This window comes from Panthera uncia, chromosome D4 (genome assembly GCF_023721935.1).
Source record: "Panthera uncia isolate 11264 chromosome D4, Puncia_PCG_1.0, whole genome shotgun sequence".
Classification (NCBI taxonomy): domain Eukaryota; kingdom Metazoa; phylum Chordata; class Mammalia; order Carnivora; family Felidae; genus Panthera; species Panthera uncia.
The window spans coordinates 6,766,094-6,786,257 of record NC_064807.1 but is presented as its reverse complement, the minus strand read 5'-3'; the positions used below and the strand labels follow the sequence as shown (position 1 = coordinate 6,786,257).

General features: G+C 43.0%; 2 protein-coding genes across 7 annotated transcripts in view; one reads left to right on the top strand and one right to left on the bottom strand.

Moving 5' to 3' along the window:
• SPATA6L (spermatogenesis associated 6 like) overlaps positions 1 to 8,638 on the bottom strand; it is a 47,788-nt gene extending 39,150 nt beyond the window's left edge. For 2 of the 5 annotated variants that reach the window (XM_049633077.1, XM_049633088.1), the window contains exons 1-3: positions 8,423 to 8,638; positions 3,815 to 3,952; positions 1,119 to 1,167 (exon numbers count right to left, since the gene is read on the bottom strand). In XM_049633077.1, the coding sequence (XP_049489034.1) occupies positions 1,119 to 1,167; positions 3,815 to 3,952; positions 8,423 to 8,461 (226 nt within the window). In that variant the 5' untranslated portion in view covers positions 8,462 to 8,638. The remainder of the gene's footprint in view (positions 1 to 1,118; positions 1,168 to 3,814; positions 3,953 to 8,422) is intronic. The other 3 variants (XM_049633080.1, XM_049633068.1, XM_049633099.1) reach the window with 3 other exon arrangements.
• PLPP6 (phospholipid phosphatase 6) lies at positions 4,191 to 7,927 on the top strand. Of its 2 annotated transcripts, none has more exons than XM_049633146.1 (2): positions 4,191 to 5,488; positions 5,931 to 7,927. In XM_049633146.1, exon 1 carries the CDS (start codon positions 4,278 to 4,280, stop codon positions 5,178 to 5,180), a length of 903 nt encoding a protein of 300 aa, XP_049489103.1. In that variant the 5' UTR covers positions 4,191 to 4,277; the 3' UTR covers positions 5,181 to 5,488; positions 5,931 to 7,927. The 2 variants fall into 2 exon arrangements, with proteins under 2 accessions (XP_049489103.1, XP_049489096.1); XM_049633139.1 differs by having other exon boundaries at positions 4,191 to 5,526.
• Positions 8,639 to 20,164: the final 11,526 nt, after the last annotated feature.

Sequence of the window (20,164 nt, the reverse complement as noted above, 5' to 3'; positions counted from 1 at the left end):
ATACCATGGAACGCTACTTCGCCACAGAAAGAAATGAAATACTGACACATGCTGTAGCAAAGATGAATCTTGAAAACATGCTAAGTGAAAGAAGCCAGTCACAAAGGACCACATATTATATAACTCCATTTATATGAAATATCCAGCATAAGCAAATCTATAGAGACAGAAATATTGGTTAGCAGTGCCCTAGGGCTAGGAGTGATAAGGAAGAATGGGTTTAGGGTTTCTTTCTATGGTGATAAAAATACCCTAAAATTAATTATGGTGATGGTTGCAAACTGGTACAGCCACTCTGGAAAAGAGTATGGAGTTTACTCAAAAACTTAAAAATAGAACTACCCTACGACCCAGCAATTGCACTACGAGGTATTTATCCAAGGGATACAAGTATGCTGTTTCGAAGGGGCACATGCACCCCCGTGTTTATAGCAGCGCTATCAACAATAGCCAAAGTATGGAAATAGGCCAAATGTCCATTGATGGATGAGTGGATCAAAAAGAATGAAATCTTGCATTTGCAACCACGTGGATGGAACTGGAGGGTATGATGCTAAATGAAATTAGTCAGAGAAAGACAAGTATCATATGAGTACTTTAAGATACAAAACAGATGAACATAAGGGAATGGAAGCAAAAATATTATAAAAAACAGGAAGGGGGACAAAACGTTAGAAACTCTTAAATATGGAGAACAAACAGAGGGTTGCTGGAGGGGTTGTGGGGGGGGATGGGCTAAATGGGTTAGGGGCACTAAGGAATCTATTCCTGAAATCATTGTTGCACTATATGCTAACGAACTTAGATGTAAATTTAAATATTAATTAATTAATTAATTTTTAAAAATTATGATGGTCACATAACTGTATGAAGATACAAAAACCATTTAATTATAATATATAAACAAACAGAAGTGTACCATCAAATAAATCCCATCTCTATCTAGAAAAGGGTGTGTAATAGAATCAAAACCATGATTCAAATTTGACACAGTCTTGAATATAAGTATGGATCAAAATGGAAATATCACAATACGGAATTAGAATACAGAATTTTATATCTGCACACACAATTACATACACCCAATAGTTGTTCTGCTTTGTTTTAAGAGCACTTACTTTCTAAAATTTCTGCTACAGCCCCAGGATCTATTGCATTTTCAAATACCTGCAGGAAAAAAAAAATGGTGAAAATAAATTTTCAAAGATTAATATATGCTTATAGAAACTGTAGGTTTTATCTTTCCAAACAATTAACACATGTCAATTCCAGCCATATAGTATTTTAAAATTCAACAGAAGTATCTTTAACGTGTATGCGGCTAAAAGTTCAACAAATGACTATAGAATGAGAATAAACACAATACCAAGTACAAGGAAAATCTGAGTTAGCTGACTCTACCCCATGCTCAAAATGTCATCAACTTGACCTAGTCTTATAGTTTGTGGCTAAAAGCACATCTGGCATCAACCTCAAAGAGTCTTGCTTGAATACCTAGAAAAACATTCTGCATACCACGGACACTCATTAAGTGATGTTAACTGAATAAACGACTCTAACAATTGGTTGTGCTAAACAGGAACCTCAGTACAAATTCTATGTGCAACACAAAAGAAAACCTACGCACCCTCCTACAGAACAAAATAACTAGAGAGAGGGAGAGCCTCATAAGTTTAAAGTATATCATGAAGCACAAGACAAACGTTGTGATATCTGCCTAGCGAATGCCAAATCTGCTTATTTTGTCCTTGAGCTAAAAGGGTCTGGGACAGGACTGAAATTGAAAGCACACCACGCCCGTCTCCCTAAACTCTGGAAGCCTGCATGAAACCAAAGTTTTCACCAGAGTTTGGTTTCAGGCATTAATGTTCTGATGTAAATGGTATTTAAACGTAAGCATGGTTAAAATCTGCTCTTGATCTAAAGCCAGGTCTGCTTTAACTACAAAAGTGGAGGCTATCCCCTGCAATCCGTTTTTGCCTTCCTGACCTAGATGTATCAGGGCAAATGTGGGTGAGGGTTTTTTTTCCCCCTAAAATATTTCAGTAATGGCATCCCTTCACTTCATCCATGTTTAAGGATTTTCTCAAGTATGACTCTGGGGAGTAAATGATCAACATGAACTGTTCAAACACAATGTCTCATACGTTCGTTATGAACAGTTTATTTATCCAATTGCTTTAGGGTGTTCAATTCTGGGTTACACAGAAGGTCCAGAGACGAGAAAATGATTTTGATACTTGCTGCATGCATTTGCAGCTGGAGAACAGAACAAATCCAAGAACACTAGAGCCGAATGGAGAAAGCTGGAATATGAACCCAAACTGCTCACACATGAGGGCAGTATTTCAGATTTTTAAAGAACCACATTTTATAAAAAGAAAAATGGCCCATGATACATGTTTGACCAGCAACCTTAAATGCACAGTTTTGCAAGAGAGCAGGAGAGGCATCTAGAGTATGTGTGAGTCTCTCCTTCCTTTTCTACACATCAGGGATGTTGGACTTGATGACCTCCAAGTTCATTTACAGAATTATCATTCTGTGCTTCTTTGACTTTGTACCCTTGGGTTTCTTATAAAAAGATTTCTAAAGTCTTCTACAGAAGCAAACTTGATAAAAAGGAAATTCTTAGGGGAAAACATAGACTGGATTTTCACCACTCACTTCCTACCACTGCTAATATCTAGTAGAAGTAGGTTGCTTTCGATTCTGACTGTATGTCCCAAGGTAATAGCCATTTATTCTTCTCCTCTCTTATCTAACCAGTTTGGTAGACTCTGTTTAAATAAACAAGCTGTAATGTACAAAAATATTATCTACAGCCCTAGCCTGTTGGAAAACCAACCCTCATCTCATTGCCCATTCTCAGTTCAAAACATGTCATTTTCTGGGCAGCACCATCCAGACCTTTAAAAGTGATAGGCTCCATGCTTCCGATTCTGTGTCTCCCTCTCTCTCTGACCCTCCCCCCATTCATGCTCTGTCTCTGTCTCAAAAATAAATAAACGTTAAAAAAAAAATTGAAGATAAAAGTGATAGGCTACACCCTGGAGCCCTTCCCGGATTTGTCCCCTCTCCCAAAGAAGCAGCTCAGTGATATCATTTTGAAGGGAAATCATTAGACTCATCAAGGTTAAAACTGATTTCACCTCCAAATTCCAAAACAAAAACTTCAAAGGACCGCCAATGAGTCACAGTAATGAACTTCATATTCTAAATTGAGGCGGGAAGCAGGTTGATAAATGTTCTATTAATATCATGTTCCTATTCGTAGGAATGAAACCCAGTCTTTATCACTGTAGCTAAATAAACCAGGTATGGCCTAAGAATACTCAGTAAATCTGAAGAGGCCTGTTCTGTTACAGGATTTCAGGTACAGGGTTTTACTAATTTGAATCTAGTTTTTGTTTTTTGTTTTTTTTTTCATTATTTCTCTGAGTCTACCAATTTGTTTCTAAGGTCCATAATTCACTGATAATCCCTGTCATGAATGTAACGCAACTGCCTCTAACACCTCCAGGAACTTTGAGAAAATGCTCTCTCTGCTCCAGTTAGAAAAATGCCATGGGAGTTCCAAGAATAGAAAACATGGACCAGGGTATTTAGCACTAGGTTGACAGCACTTGGCTCAGACCTACAATGTAAAAGCTATTCCTCCAACTACGGTGTGCTGAGGCCGCTTCAAGTCATTTTTTAAAGAAAATGTACCAAGTAACTTTTTAAGAACCGCGTTCTTTATAGGAACCATTAGAGGATCTTCAGACAGCAACATCTACATTTCTCCGTTTAGCAATGAGAAAGTCAAGATCACCTTTTCAAACCTCATGCTCTGCTGAATCATAATAGGGAACACAGAGGGAAAGCAGTCTGTCTCCAGGTACTGATTCAGGAGGTACACCCCAAGGTACACATCTTGCTTGTCGGGAAGGAACACCCCTGGACAAGAAATCTTAAAAACAAAGAAGAAGAGAGTAGAGAACAGGGCTTGGTTCGTTTCGTGTTTGAAGTGGAGCTGCGTTCCCTAGGCTCGCACGGACGCGGTGGAATTCGCCGCCCCGCCATCTCCCACACCTCCGCCTTCCTTGCCCCGTCCCCCCCTTCCCCAAGTGGAAACGCCAGTCTCCTCCCACGTCTCCGCCAGGTGTCACAATCGTCCTCTCGCCGGCCCTTCTCCCCGCCCCCGCGGGGATGGCAATGCGGAAGCGGAAGAGGCTGCAGGGCCGGGAGCCGCTCGCTAGGCCGGTCGGGTCCTGGGGTCCGGGCCCCCCGCCGCGATGCCGAGCCCCCGCAGGAACGTGGACGCGCGCCCGCTGGCCGCCTCCGCCTCGAGCAGCAGCAGCGGCCCCGGCAGCCCGGCCCACGGCGGCGGCGGCGGCGGCGGCGGCGGCGGCGGCGGCAGGTTCGAGTTCCAGTCCCTGCTCAGCAGCCGCGCGCCGGGCTTGGACCCCACCTGCACCCGGCTCCGCGCGTCCGAGAGCCCGGTGCACCGCCGCGGCTCCTTCCCCCTGGCCGGGGCGGGCCCCTCGCAGGCGCCCCCGGCCCCGCTCCCCGAGGAGGACCGCATGGACCTGAACCCGTCGTTCCTGGGCATCGCCCTGCGCTCCCTGCTGGCCATCGACCTGTGGCTGTCCAAGAAGCTGGGAGTGTGCGCCGGGGAGAGCTCGTCCTGGGGTAGCATGCGGCCCCTTATGAAGCTGCTGGAGATCTCGGGCCACGGCATCCCCTGGCTGCTGGGGACCCTCTACTGCCTATCCAGGAGCGACAGCTGGGCCGGGCGCGAGGTGCTCATGAACCTGCTCTTTGCCCTGTTGTTGGACCTGCTGCTGGTGGCCCTGATCAAGGGGCTGGTCCGCAGGCGCCGCCCGGCCCACAACCAGATGGACATGTTCGTCACCCTCTCGGTAGACAAATACTCCTTCCCCTCGGGCCACGCCACCAGGGCCGCCCTGGTGTCCCGGTTCATCCTGAACCACTTGGTGCTGGCCATTCCGCTGAGGGTGCTCGTGGTACTATGGGCCTTCATCTTGGGCCTCTCCAGGGTCATGCTGGGGCGGCACAATGTCACCGACGTGGCTTTTGGCTTTTTTCTGGGCTACACGCAGTACAGCATCGTGGACTATTGCTGGCTTTCACCGCACAATGCCCCGGTCCTCTTCCTACTGTGGAGCCAACAGTGACACCATCTCATTCATCATGACACCAGGAGACCTGAAGGTTTCCACGTGCGACCATGCTGACAAAAACCAGCCGCACTCCTGCTCGGCCCTCTAAGGACATTTCAGGCTTCCTTTGAAATTTCAGGTGTCATTCCATCTTGATGGCTTGCTAGGCCGGAGAACGTGCTGGCCATTGGACCACAGCCATATTATGGAAAGCAAAAAAAAACAAAAAACAAAAAAAAACCAAACCTCTCTATTACAACAACTCTCTATGTATTCAACAATTGTTTGTATCTCCAGAACAACTGCAAAGAAAACAAGCTGGGGTGATTATAATACTGCTGTTTTTTAAAAGTTGACATCGGTAAATTTTGTGTTTTGTAGTTATCCTGTAAGTCAGCGTATCACCTGTAAAGTGAACTTGGGGGAAAAAAGCAAAACATGGTCTGCATTCTGTAAATGTACGTGCAGATGAGCCACCTACTAAGCCTGGTTCTTCTCCTGAGGTAGACTGTAGACAGTAGTTTAAGAGTCTAAAGCATGGGTTTTTCTCGCTGATTCCCTGAAAATCTGTTGCCACAGTGTCTTCTTAATCCCGATTTTCTTGATAAGCTTATTTTGTTTATTGTCTCTTCCCTCTTTGTGGATTGGGTAGCGAGAAGAGAGATTATAGTATATATCTTTCTTTCCTTTCCTCTACCTTCTCAAAAATTCTTTAAATAGATATATATCTCCCAGTACTCTCTCGTGTTATCTTTTTGCATTCAGAGAACAAGCCAAGAACTTCCTTGAAGAAGTAGCACTTAATGTAGATATGGGCATATCTACAGTGCCAGTGGAGAAAGACTGGGACCATGACCAAATGCTTGATTCTATTGACAACAAATAGCGTGGCATGACAGAGGGCAGAAACACCCATTGAGGACGTCAGGAACTAAGAGTCTGGGGGTGAGCTTACCACATGTGATGGCAGTGGGCCAGTATGGCAGGAGATGGGACTGTGCTGCCCATTATCTCTACTGACAAAGAATGATGCTTCTCTACGTAGGTAATAAAATAGGAAAATGACTTGATTCTTTGCAGTGCAAGGGCATAAGCTTTCTCATATGTACCACAGGGATGACCCTGTATACTACGGTTTTTCGTACAGAATCCCATTTCCCTGTGCACAGCACACTTTAGGTAACAGTATTCAACTTGAAACTCATCAGGGGAACCCGCTGCTATACCAGGCTCAAGGTATAACTAACTCCTAAATTTGCCTTTATGGTGACCTTTACATTTAAATCGGTTTATCCATGGTGCCTCCCCAAATCACAAGACCAAAGACCACCAAACGCAGGATGGACTCTGCTCATTATTCTTTGACCAGGAAAGACCACAAAACGGGATGTGCTTTAAATGCTCCCTGAAAGTTCTCCCTGAAAAATGAGAACCTTTAAATTACCCGTGGAACCGGTGTTTTCAGAGAATGAGGAATTATTTTGACATTTATAAAGAGAAAGGATTATGGCCTTTGATCTGCCACATAGAGGTGAACACTAGAATCTGGAGAATAGCGTGACAAGTAGGTTCTGATTGGGTGGAAGTGTGAACCTCCTGAGCGTGAGAGGCACACTGAAAGAGGAACTCCTCAAAGTAAAATAAAGTCATTTGCATCCCCACAACATCTTCCAACATGGACTACCTCTTCTCTCGCTGAATCAGCCCAACTGTAAAGCTCTAAGTGGTCTGCTTAATTGTTTAACCTTAGAGAGATCTTTGTTTTAATCCAGCAATATTCGGGCCAGCTATTTTTGGAAGCAATGACATTTATTGCCTTTGCAGTGTTCACAAGTCTGAATATTGGGGGCTCAACACTAGGCTTCTCTTCTGGTCCCTGGAATCCCACATCTTAGTTGTCCAGACCTGACTTTGCAGGCTTTTAAAGCACAGATCAATTCAGCTGATGTTTCTGAAGCACTCTAAGTACTGTAGACTAGAAAACTGATTTTACTGTAATCGTGCACTGAGGAATGCTTTTTAAAACTTAAAATAAAATAAACCAATAATGTTTGAATGGAGCGAGATGCAAACTGGTTTAATCTTTGCCTTGATGAGCAGGAAGACTGATTTATCACTCAGCTCCTCAAGAATTCCTTCCTCTTACTGCAGAATTTTGAGACTTGGCATTTGATGGAGCACAACTGATAGAGTCTGGTCCTATTTGCTGTTAGCAAAATGGGAAAAATCCAGGAAATTTTTATCTTTCAGAATTGCATGTCTGATGAAAGCACAGCACTTGTCACTTGTACGGAGGCTGACAGATCTTCCATGGCCGTAACCCGTCGGCATTTCGCTTGTACTCACGGCCAGTAGAGACGCCCCTACAGCTGACAGGCAAAGCTGTATGACAGTCTGTCACCAACTACAGATGGAAGGATTGGAAAATATAAGCTGAATTAAAAGAAATGCCTGATCCCAAACAGGAACAATGCAGTCACTCTGCCACAAGCACCTCACTTGAGCAGGATTCAGTGGACAATCATAAAACAAGTGTTGGTTGATTGACTTCCCTTTTGGAATTAGCAAGCCAGAGCCATCTCTAGGGGAAATACCTTAGAATATATTCAATTGGTTCATAGAGGTGGCAAATTATCAGGAAGTCATTGGGCTTTATGGAATTAAACTCTTCCCTTGTTATTTAAAGGAGGGTGTTGTTGTTTTCTTTTAATTCTTTCACAAATCTTTATCCTGGAAAAAAATAAAATTCTTCTTGGACTTAATGCAAGGCTATTATTAATTTTTTTTTTTTTTTTTTTTTTTTTTTTTTTAAATTTCAGAGAGTGCACTCAAGTAGGGGAGAGGGGTAGAGGGAGAAAGAGAACCTGAAGCAGGCTCCTCGCTGAGCACAGAGCCTATGAGGGACTCCATCCCATGACCCTGGGATCATGACCTCGGTGGAAATCAAAAGTCAGACACAACCAACTGAGCCACCCAGGCGCCCCCATTATTTTAAAGTAACAGAAAAATTTAGGATAAAGCTAACAAGTCGTTGGGGCGGGGGGAGTTGGAAGGGGTTGGGCTGAATTAAGAGTTAAGAAATCAGGAAAGACCAATGTAGAGGATCTTAAGGACTGAGAGGTATGATCTGTCCCCAAAGACAATGATGTGTGTGGTGAGGTGGGTAGGAGGTGGTGAAAATGATCAAGACCATTTAGGAACCCTGGGCAGAGAGTGTGATTTGGGGCAAGGAATGGAGGTCGGTCGACTTCTCTTACCGCCCGGATCTGGAGTTCCACCACCACCTCCAGAGGCATGGTCCCCTGTGTGGGCGAAAAGCACTGGAATGAAAAGATCCTTTTGTGCTCAGCCCTGGGCCAATTTTTCTTGGTTTAGCTCAATCCCTAGGGCAAAGGTTCCCAGCAGCTTCCCCAGGCCCTTTATCCCCTGGTCTCGCCATCCGTCCCCCCGCCCTCCGCCCCAGCTCAGGTCCCTCCCACCGGGATGGGTCTCACACTGCGCGAGCTGGAGCCAAGGCTTCCAGAAGGCGGAAGCGTCGCGTTGCCATGAACGCTCAAACTCGCAACCTTCCACCTGGAACGCGCCAGCGAGGCTCTGCGCAGGCGTGCGCGCCCCCGGCTGCCCCACTGGGAGCGCGGCGCGCTCCCGAAGTGGGCTTTCCAGGCTGTGCGCAGGCCGGAGAGCCCCAGCAGGTGCAGGCTTGGCGGCTGGATCCTGAGCTGCTGAAAAAGCCCCAGTTTCCCTTCCCCCAACCCTCTCCATCACCTCTCTTTATGGCCCCCATTGCTATGTTAAAATGTTCACAGAGTCCATTCTGAAAGGGGAATATGATCATGAGCTCCGTTATCATTTAAGTGCTACCCGCTTTTAGTAGCTGTAAGACCGCCAAGCCCCAGAATTTCTTTAACAGTTCAATTAATATAATAGCCTGTCCCTAAAGGTACTCTCTTGCTTACGAAATGTTATGTCCTTATGTTTGGTTTGGAAAACATGGCCCTCTTCAATAACAAGAAATTAACATGTTGCTTATTGGAAATACAAGGATAATTCCGAAAGAGATTTAAACGTTTGGTTTCCACGTTAGCCACGGTAGAAATATTTGTCAGTCTCTCTTTTCTGGCGTCTACTTAACCGGGAGCAAGCAGGGAGTTACATTATCTCCCAGTGGGTAGTTACGGTGGTTGCCAAAGGCAGGGCCACACTGTAAAAACCATCAGAGGGGACAGGCAGAGAAAAAGTTTTTCACCAGTACGGGAAATTGCTTTTTGTCCATTCACTGTATTTAACAGACAAAAAGACAGGAAAGGAGGCGGGAGTGACTGCTTCTAGCCAATCTGAAAAATCTGGGAGGGCCAGTGCTGTCTCTGGAAAGAAATCTTAAATTGTGATGAGTCATTTATTACTAAACTTTTGGAGATTTATGCCACTGCAGAAATCCAAGTGCACAAAGATGTTCTGTGACAAGAATTAGGCATTCTTTGGGAACCGGAGTTCCTTTCCCAGCAACAGAAAGACTCAGTATGATGAAGGAAGGTATATTATGTCCTTATCCAATCTTTGTTGCTCTGTCTGTCTGCATACCGAGAGAAACACAGGTGCGTGCTTGGCCCCCTGCAACATCCGGAGAACTGATTTGTTGACTCACGACAGCGTGCCGGCACCCAGACCAGAGCGGGGATATACAGGATATACAGGAACATATGCAGGGATATACAGGGACATGAACTGTGTTGACCCTCACGGGTAAGTTACCACCACCAATGCTAAGTCATCATGGAGAGAAACAACCAAAACAGATGAATAAATAAGATGGATAGATGAATAAGTGAGATGAAATAAATAGATGAATAAATGAGTGGGCAGGGGCACAATGGAAGGGAGGAATCGATCTTTCTTGAGAACGTGCAAAGTGCTAGGCACATTGCATATGCTAATTCATTTCATCTCCACATTAACTCTTGGAGGAAGAGATTCTCCGTTTGACAGATGCGGGATCTGAGACCAAACAGCCTTTTCCCCAAGGTCACACGGCTAAAGGGAAACAGCCACACTTGAATCCAGGTGTGCCCTACCACATCACTGCCCCTGTGGCATAGAAATCCTATTGATTTCTACAGACACACTGCCCCATCCTGTGTTCTTCCTAGTCTTAATCGGACTCTCCTTGCTTGGCTCCTAGAATACAGCCCTTTTCTGGTTTCCCTTCAACTCTCTGGCCACTCTTTCTCTCTGTTCATCTTCCTCTACCTGGCTATGCAGTGTTTCCAGGTCCTTTCCTTTACATAATCTGTGCCTTTTACCTAGGGTGGCATACAATATAGGTATGGATAAAAACATGTATGCAGATTTACATATCACACCCAGGCCTCCTGATGAGGAGGCATCTCACTACTTTTATATTTATGTTTATATTTATATTTATATTTATATTTATATTTATATTTATATTTATATTTATATTTCTCCTCTTTGTAGCAGCTGCCACAATAGCAGTTTCACATTTGTTCCTGTGATTGTTATTTTTCTCTATAAACTACGCGCTTTGCCTGGCTAAGAGTTTGTATTCGAAATACCTAGCTTAGCAGATGCTCAATAAATAGCTTTGAAGCGATGTTAAATGCAGAGCTGATCAAGGCAGTCTGTAGGGTTCAACGTACGTGGGAAAGGGGGTTCCCACTTGTTGGAGGAGGTCATCAAGAGGACGTGACCACTGGTTGACCCACAGGCGGGACCAAGGCAACTGGAAGTTCTGCACCCCCCCCCCCCACCTCCACTGTGCTTGGAATGTACATTCTACCCACCATTCCCTCAGTGGGAGTTATTTCAAGAACACAGGCCTTGAGAGAGCAAAATGCTGTTGAGACCATCTGGATCATAAATGTGTCTGAATCCAGTTCTAGCTTCTAAATAAACTTCTAGTTTCTGGTGGGTGGGTGCAGATATCTACTCATCTGGTGGCCGCCTAAGACAAACCTCCTGTGTAAGTTCCCTTGCTTATTAAAACTGCCACCTACTCATCTTGAGTGGCCTGCCTCTTCCTTCAGTCTCTCACTGTCCTCCACAACTAGGAGCCAATTTCAGATATCACCCAGGGAAGCTCTGAGTTTGGGAACCAACACCACATCAGGGCAGACTAAATGGCACTTTGTAGCTAGCACTTTTTTTTTTTAATTTTTCTTTATTTTTGAAAGCGGGATGGGTGGGGAGGTACAGTGAGAGCAGGGGAGGGGCAGAAAGAGAGGGAGACACAGAATCTGAAGCAGGCTCCCGGCTCTGAGCTGCCAGTACAGAACCTGACCTGGGGCTCGAACTCATGAACTGCGAGATCATGTCCTGAACCAAAGTTGAACTGTGAGATCATAACCGATTGAGTCACCCAAGTGCCTCCTTTGTAAGCTAGCACTTTGCAGGTTCTCAATAAAGATTGATTCCTCCCTTTTACTATGCTAGCTACTTCTGCTACTCTGCCGTGGAGGCTTACCAACTGAGTTGATAAGGAATATTTATACTCTGTTAATTTTCCCCACCGTGGTCACCTGAGCTACCATGGAGATGTAGAAGTTTCTATCATACATAGTGCCTTTGGCCCATCTTGCAGAGTAGTTCATCATCGAGACTGCCACCTTGGTGGCAGAAAACAAATCCCACTGAACAACTTCTATTCCCACAGTGTTTCTGCACTGCAGGCTGGTCAACAGTGATATCAGCACTGCAGAAATAACACATCAGCACATCCTGCTCACATCCTGGCCACTGCAAAAAAACAAAAAAACAAAAAAAAACAGGCACATGTCCCAAATGGGAAATTTCCAAAGAGTTAATTAGCAAAGAACAAAGGTGTAACAGTCAGACAATTATGGTTGCGAATTTTCCATTTAACTAAACACATGAATCTAAATCGTTTACACTAAATCGTAAACATTCCTCAAATAACGTAGAAAGGAATAGTCATATGGAGAAGGGAACTATGTATAAAAAAAGAAGGCTCTAATCTTATGGATGTTGGTAGGAGTGTAAATATATATTATGCATTACTTTTCTACAGCTATTGTAACAAATAACCACAAACTTAATGACTTAAAACAAGACAAATTTATTATTTGTTATTATTAGTTTCGTGGGTCAGAAATCCAACACAGATCTCACAGGGCTAAAAGCAAAGCTAAAAAAGCAGGGCTGCGTTCCTTGCCTTTTTCGTTTCCTTGTTTTTCCAGCTTCTGGGGTCACCTGCATTTGTTGGCTCCTAGCTCCCATCCTCCATCTTCAAAGCCAGCAAATTTGAGCTAATCCTTCCCACACTGCCACCTCTCTGGTTCTCTCCTCCACTTTTAGGGATCTTTGTGATGACTCTGGGCCCATCCAGATAACCCAGAATAATTTTCCTATCTTTTTTTTCATGTTTATTTATTTATTTTGAGAGAGAGAGAGAGAGAGACAGAGCATGAGCAGGGGAGGGGCAGAGGGAGAGAGAGAGAGAGAGAGAGAGAGAGAGAGAGAGAGAATCCCAAGTAGGCTCCATGCTGTTAGCACAGAGCCTGATGAACAGCTCAATCCCACAAACCATGAGATCATGACCTGAGCCAAAATCAAGGGCCAGATGCTCAACCAGCTGAGCCACCCAGAGGCCCCGATAATTTCCCTATTTTAAGATCTTGATTAGCAACCTTAATTCCATCTGTAATGTTAATTCCCATTTGCCATGGAAAGTAACATATTCATAGGTTCCAGGAAATAAGATGTGGATATCTTTGGGGACTATTATTCTGCCTACCATGTATAACCTCTCTGGAGAGCAGTTTGTTAATGTCTATCAAAATTTTTCATTCAACTCAGCAATTCTACTGCTAGGAATGGGTGTGTATGGATATACTTCCACACATACACAAAAATACATGCTGCAGCATTATTTGCAGTTTTGAAAAAAAGATACTGGGAGTGCCTGGGTGGCTCAATTGGTTGAGCATCCAACTCTTGATTTCAGCTCAGGGCATGATCCCAGGGTCGTGAGATCAAGCCCTGAATGGGGCTCCATGCTGAGCATGAAGCCTGCTTAAGATTCTCTCTGTCTCTGTCTCTGCCTCTCTCTGTCTCTCTCGATCCCTGTACCCCTTTCCCCCACTCATACTCTCTCTAAAATAAAAAATAGTAATAAAAAAAGATACTGGAAACCACTTAAATGTTCATTAAGTAGGGTCAGGTTCAATCAATTATGCTTAAGCCTCAAGTTGGAATATTATGCAGCATGGAAAAAGTATGAATCTGAGATGCACATCTCAGCAATAAATCCTCTCGAAAATATAGGACTAAGGGGGCAAAAAGCATTGAACAAAAAATGTGTGGACTATGCTGCCTTTTGGAAGAGACAGGGCATATGATATGTATATACAGGCTTAGAATATTCCTAAAAGGATATGCTAGAAACACCTAATAGTGGATGTCTCTAGGGAGGGGACCTAGAGGAGAGAGAGAGAGAGAGAGAAAAGGAACTTCCTTTTCACTGAATATCCTTAGGTATTTTTTGAACATTTTTGCCAAGTATTTGCAGTATCTAATCCAAAAAGAAAGCAAATTAAAACAGGTAGAAAACATAAAATAATAAAAAAGCTAAATGTGGCTAAATTAGGAGGACCAGGAACTGGATTCTTCAGCTCTTTGGGCTGTATCATATATACCGCATGCCATGGAAACATCCATGCAAGCGTGGTTGCTCTTCAGCTTCCAGTGCAGGATGTCTTATCTGGCGATCCCTGGCTGTCTCAGGGGTCCTACAACTCCTGGAATAATAGGCAACTTTTCCTTCATGTGCATATGTGCATTTTTCTGGGAAGACAGGCTGTCGTTTTTCTGAGTCAATCTGGAAGGGATAGAGTTAGTCAAACCAGGTTTTAGAATTACTGTCCCGCCCTCCAACCTGCCGTCAGTTCCTAGCACAGCAAAAAGAAGGGCCACCCGGCTTATCTGACAAAAGCAGCAAGTAAAGAAAAGGGGGCTCTTCTCTCCAGAACACTCATGCCCACTTATTAGAGCAAAGTGTCTCTCCAAGGGCAGCTGTATTCAATAACAAGTGAAAAAGACTTCCAAAGTCCTGTTCTGGGACATTAGTTTATGTGGACTCAGATCCATTTGCTAGGCCTACATTCTTTTGATACAGTGAGTTATTCATTAGCAAATGTGAATAACACTAGCAGATTGAGTTTCCAAAGTGAGTTCTTCATTAGCATTTGTGAGAAATGCCTGAAAAGCAGAAGAAAAAACAAAAACATCCAAGTATATGAAACAATCTGGATTATTTCAGCAAAGGTGCATTTTCAAATCACCGATTTTTTTTTTTAAAGCACAGACCCAGTCTCGAGACCCAAGAAATAATTGCTTTATATCTGCCTTCTCCAAAATCTTTCTCTGAAATATCAACAATTTAGTTTTCTTACATACAGACGAGAAAAGTTTATCTTTCTAACTTTTACTCTGAATGTGTAACAGAGCTCAATGAACTGTGCTGGGCCTTTTCCTCATTTCTCATCAACTACACAAAGATGAAGTTTATATTTTTTAAAAAGTTAATGAATGCACTAATTAATCTTAACGTCACTGAAAGTGACATCATGTCTCCCTATGTGATTGTAGAAACCACCCTATGCCAAGAAAGTTGATGTTGAATCTCATCAAGCCACTAGAGCTGCACTAATAAGATAGCCATATATAGCTATTTATGTTTAAATTAACTAAAACTAAATAAAACTTAAAATTCAGTTCCTCACTCACACTAGTCACATGTAAAGTGCCCAATAGCCACATGTGGCTAGTGGCTACTGTATTGGACAAGGCAAGCAGGATATTTCCATCATCACAGAAACTTCTATTGAACAGTGTTGCTCTAGAGCTAACTTGACTTATTAAAGGAAATATGGTGGATACATCTGGAACGTAGGACATTCTACAGGACAACTGATCCAATTAGTCTACAACAAGTCAATGACATTGAAGAAGAAAAAAAGGAAAGAGTCAGGGGAAATGCTCTAGATTAAAAAATACTCCAGAAATCTGACAATCAAATGTAATACGTGGCCTTCATTGGGGCCTTGATTCAAACAAATCAACTTAAAGAGAATATTTGAGACTATTAGGAAAATTTGATTATGGTGTGGGCATCGGATGATACCAAGCAATTAATTTTGACAGGTATGGTAACATCTTTGTGTTTATGTAAGGCAAATTTCAACATTGTTTAGAGATGCATATTAAAGTATGTCGTAGCAGGGGTGTCTGGTTGGCTCAGTCAGTTAAGGGTTGGACTTCAGCTGAGGTCATGATCTCGTGGTACGTGAGTTCAAGCCCTGCATCAGGCTCTGTGCGGACAGCTCAGAGCCTGGAGCCTGTTTCAGATTCTGTGCCTCCCTCTCTCTGCCCCTCCCCCCACTCGTGCTCTGTCTCTCTCGCTCTCAAAAATAAATATGAAAAAAATTAATAAAGTATGTACTAGTAAAATGATCTGATGTCTAAGATTTTATTTTCAAATACTCCAGCAAATGAAAAAAAGGAATGGATACAGCAAATGTAGCAAAATTTTCACAACTGTTAATCTGGGTGATGGATATATAGTGGTTATCATAATTCTATATTTTTGTGTATAAAAATATTCATAACAATTTAAAAATATTTAATATACACTTAAATAAGAAAAGCAATCACATCCTTATGTGAGCTTCCTTCTGTCCTAAAATAACCCGTCAAGAGGATTCTTAGCGGCATCACAATGAAATGCCCTACAGTAGAACTCTTACATACACTTAAAGAGATAACAGGGTGGATCCATTTCCCTCAAATGCAGATAAGAAAATCATCGAGGTGTATAATACTTTCCAAATGATTCAGAGAGAAATCCACTTAAAGAAAAAAGCAGCACTGTATTACCAGAATAGCGGCCTTTGCGTAAATATACAAAACAGGAACTGGCAATTTGAGTATTTCTTTAAGTGCCCATACTTCTCCAGAATTTCCCCAAGTATCAGGAAAGCTTTCAAGGAAGGAATTAAATTGCAACTGCACAGCTTTTAACAATCTTGAAGTCATTTGGGATCTGAACTCACACATGGGATCTATTTCACAAACTTTATTAGAGTTTATGAGTCAGACTCATATGTTACTCTTTGGCTTCTACTTTGATTCACTGGCTTTTGTAGGCTCAGTACTTATTTAATACCACACAAACTCTTCCACAAGGACTGCCGTTGGGCATTCTGGACTACACAGTCCATATCCTTCCATTTTAAAGTAATTTCTTTTCAAGAAAAAGTAATTTGCTCCTCTGAGTTTCAGCTGACTAGTTCTATGTCCGTGGGGGCAGTAGACTAATTATGACCCAAAGCAGTTTCCAAGGAATTATATTTATTATCCAATATAAGAAAGTAGAAAAGAGTTTGATTTAGTTCCAAGACTTGTAAAATGTATCCACTGAACCTGGGCACGGGATTTAGGCCCCAAAGTCAGCAATGGCTAAGATGATGTCATTATATCCACCCCTTCTTCTCCTACCAAAATATACCTCTTTTCATTCCTTTTCACCCTCTTCTGTCTTTATCTAGTCCTACACCTTTCCTCTTATCCTTGTTTCCATTCATTCATTCCTCATGCATCTATCGACACATATGTATTGAATACCTACTGTATGCTAGGTACGGTTCTGGACAATGGAGGTACGAGGGTGAACAAGAAACAATCTATGCCTTTGTGGGCTTTATATTCTGGTGGGAGAAGACATATAATAAATAAGTGAACCTAAGATAATAATGGGGTGATAGATACTAGGAAGGAATTTGGGAGTTGGGGGTGAAAGAGAAGGTCATAGGTTAGAGAGGGAATAAGAACCTAATTTAGACCCAGTGGACAGATCGGCCTCTCTTAAGGGCATGACATTTGATCTACGATCTAAAAAAATAAGCATGACCACTAGCCGGACTTTTAAGTACCAGAGAAAAAATATCCCAGTGCTGGGAGCAACAAATGTAAAGGGCCATGAGTCAGGGAGGGGATGGATATGTTTGAGAAACTGAAAGGAGGCCCATGAACATACTAAGAGAGATCTGGGCGGGGGGCAGAGGGGGTTAAGAAGTGACACCGAAGAGGTAGCCGGCATTAGATTACATGGGAACTCAAAGTTATAGCAGACAATGTGGCTACCTAATAGTCATAAGCCCTCTTCCTTGCTACTGGAGCACCGGTTTTGCTTGGGTGGCAATGCATCTAGCTCTGGGGAACGAATCATTTATTTAACCAGTTCAGGACAATGAGCTATAAGGGGAAGTCACTGGAAGCTTCTGAGAAATATATTTTTTTAATTTTAATGTTTGTATTTATTTTTGAGACAGAGAGAGACAGAGCACGAGCAGGGGAGGGGCAGAGAGAGAGGGAGACACAGAATCTGAAGCCGGCTCCAGGCTCTGAGCTGTCAGCACAGAGCCCGACGCGTGGCTCGAACTCACAGACCGTGAGATCATAACCTGAGCCGAAGTCCGACGCTTAACCGACTGAGCCACCCAGGCACTCCTGAGAAACATTTTTATGTCTCATAGTAGAGCCACAAGTAAGTAAAGCTGTTTGCCTCCTCCCTCTTCCTGCTTTGGCTGTTGTCGTGTTTCGATGTGACATACAGAGCTGTGGCAGCCATCCTGCCACCATGACAGGCCTGGGGATGAGGGTCAACAGACTTAGGATGGTGGAAAAGAATAGAAAGAACTGGAGTCCTTGATGACATCGCCAAACTGCTAAACCAATCCTGAGAACACCCATCTTCATCCTTTTTCGCTAAAGAGAAAATAACTTTCCTTATGGTTTAAGTTTCCATTAGCTGGGGTTTCTGTTTCTGGGGTTGAAAGCATTTAAATGATAGAGCGGGGGTGTGACACGATCTGATTTATATACACGTATTTTTAAATCTCTTCGGCAACCGTGTGAAGATATTTATAAGGAGCAAAAATGGAACAGAGGCATGAAAGATTAGAGTACTAGTAGCGTGTAGTAATTCTGAGGAAGGATCCTGGTGTCCTGAGCTAGGGAGGAAGCATTACAGCCGGAGAGTAGACGGATTCCAGATGTGTTTGAGGGTAAAAATAACAAGATTTGCTGTTGGTTCAGAAATGGGAGGTGAAAGAGAGGGGATGAATGAAAGCCACCCTCTTTTGAAGTTGGTGGTGCTGCTGCTTATTGATATGGAGAAGATAGGAAGAAGTTTGGGGAAGGAATGGAATCAAGAGAGGTTTTCTGGGGAAATATTAAATTTAAGATGTGCATTCAAAGGAAGATGTCAAGTCAGCAAGTAGACAAATGAGTCTGAAATACTGAGGTTAGGTCAGGGCTTGAATTTCAATTAGTGAGTTGTCAATACACAGATGTTATTTAAAGCCACGGGAACAGACAAGGTCCTCCCCACTGGCCAAAAACTGAAGAACTTTAAAATTAGAGGTCATTTAGAAGGGGAAGAGACTGCCAAAGAGCCTGAGAAGTAGTGAGACAGGTAAGAGGAAAACCAATATTGAGCTTACTTTAAGCCAGGCACTGCTCAAAGCACTTTGTGCCTTCATGGAAACAAAGAGAATTTCTTCCTCCTTGTTTTCTCCTGTGGCTTTTCCTAACCCAAAAGGTTTAGGCACACTGCTTCTCAAATTTTATTTGTAATTATTAAGGTATACGCACTGAAAAATATTCAAACAGCTTAACACAGGAATGCTAAAAATGAAAAGCGAAGAAACTCAGAAACTTTCCTCCCCAGCCTGATCCACCATTAACAATTCTTGTTTACCCTTCAGGAATTTTCTAGTATATGTGCTGCCAAAGCGAGCACTACCCTCCAGGAATTTTCTATGCACACGCACACAAATTGGATCCTTCTCTTGAAAGGTAGATGTAGATATACACACAAATATATATACACATATATATATACATATATATATACACATATATATATACATATATATATATATATGTATATATATATGATACTGCAATTTTTTAAATTCATCACATTTTGGAGATTTCCTGTATCAGCACGTATATATCTACGTTTTAAAGACTGATAATATTGCGTTGTATCCATATACCATAATTTATTTAGGCTCCTCTATTGATGGGCAATTAGATTGTTTCCTGTTTTTTTTCTTGCCACACACACACACACACACACACACACACACACACACGGAATGTTGCAATAAACATCTTTATAGATAAATCATTGGATATTGGTACAAAAATAACAGTTGGGAGAATTCCCTGGTAGCGAAATTGCTGATTCAAAGCCCTTTGGTCACTGACATTGTCAAATTACTCTCTCCAAAAAGGTTACAGAAATCACATTCTCTTTGGACAAGCATTTCCTCGCATCTTGCCAACACTCGGTATTGACAAACTTCAAAGTCTGTGGATCTAGGAGATTGAAAAAATGGCGTCTCGTTTTTATTTGGGTCCCTGTAATCGCGGGTAGGGAGGGCAGCAGTGTGCGGTTGCTAGCCTTACACGCTTTGAAGTTAGACCCCCGGGGTGATCATAGCTTCTCTCCTTCAAATGTGTGACCTTGCGCCCCGTGGGTGTGTTTCCCCGTCTTCAGGACTAAATGAGATAACTTAGCAACACAAGGCTTCGTCCGCTATCACCTGCATTCGTCCTCATCAACCGCGCTTGCTCGGCTACTTCATCGTCGACGCGCTCCTCCTCCCAGCCAAGTTTCGCCAAACTCCTGTAGCTTGGAACTCGAAATGAGGAAAAACTTGGCTCTGCCTTTCAAAATCCTCCCCTATTTTCCGCCCACCCTCGCTTCAGAACTGCTACTTTGCAGACCAACGCAGAGGTAGGCGTTGCCGTCTGTAAACAACTTGCGAAGCGGACCCGGCACCTCTCGGCGTCCGGGACCCACGGTGCAGAGCGAAGGGAACGCTAGGCCACAACTAAACACTATGTCACCCGCAGCGCCCTTAGGGGGATGTTGGCATCGCTCAAAGGTTTCA

Excerpts from the sequence above, each read along its gene's own strand:
- PLPP6 (XM_049633146.1), top strand. The coding sequence starts at position 4,278 with ATGCCGAGCCCCCGCAGGAACGTGGACGCGCGCCCGCTGGCCGCCTCC.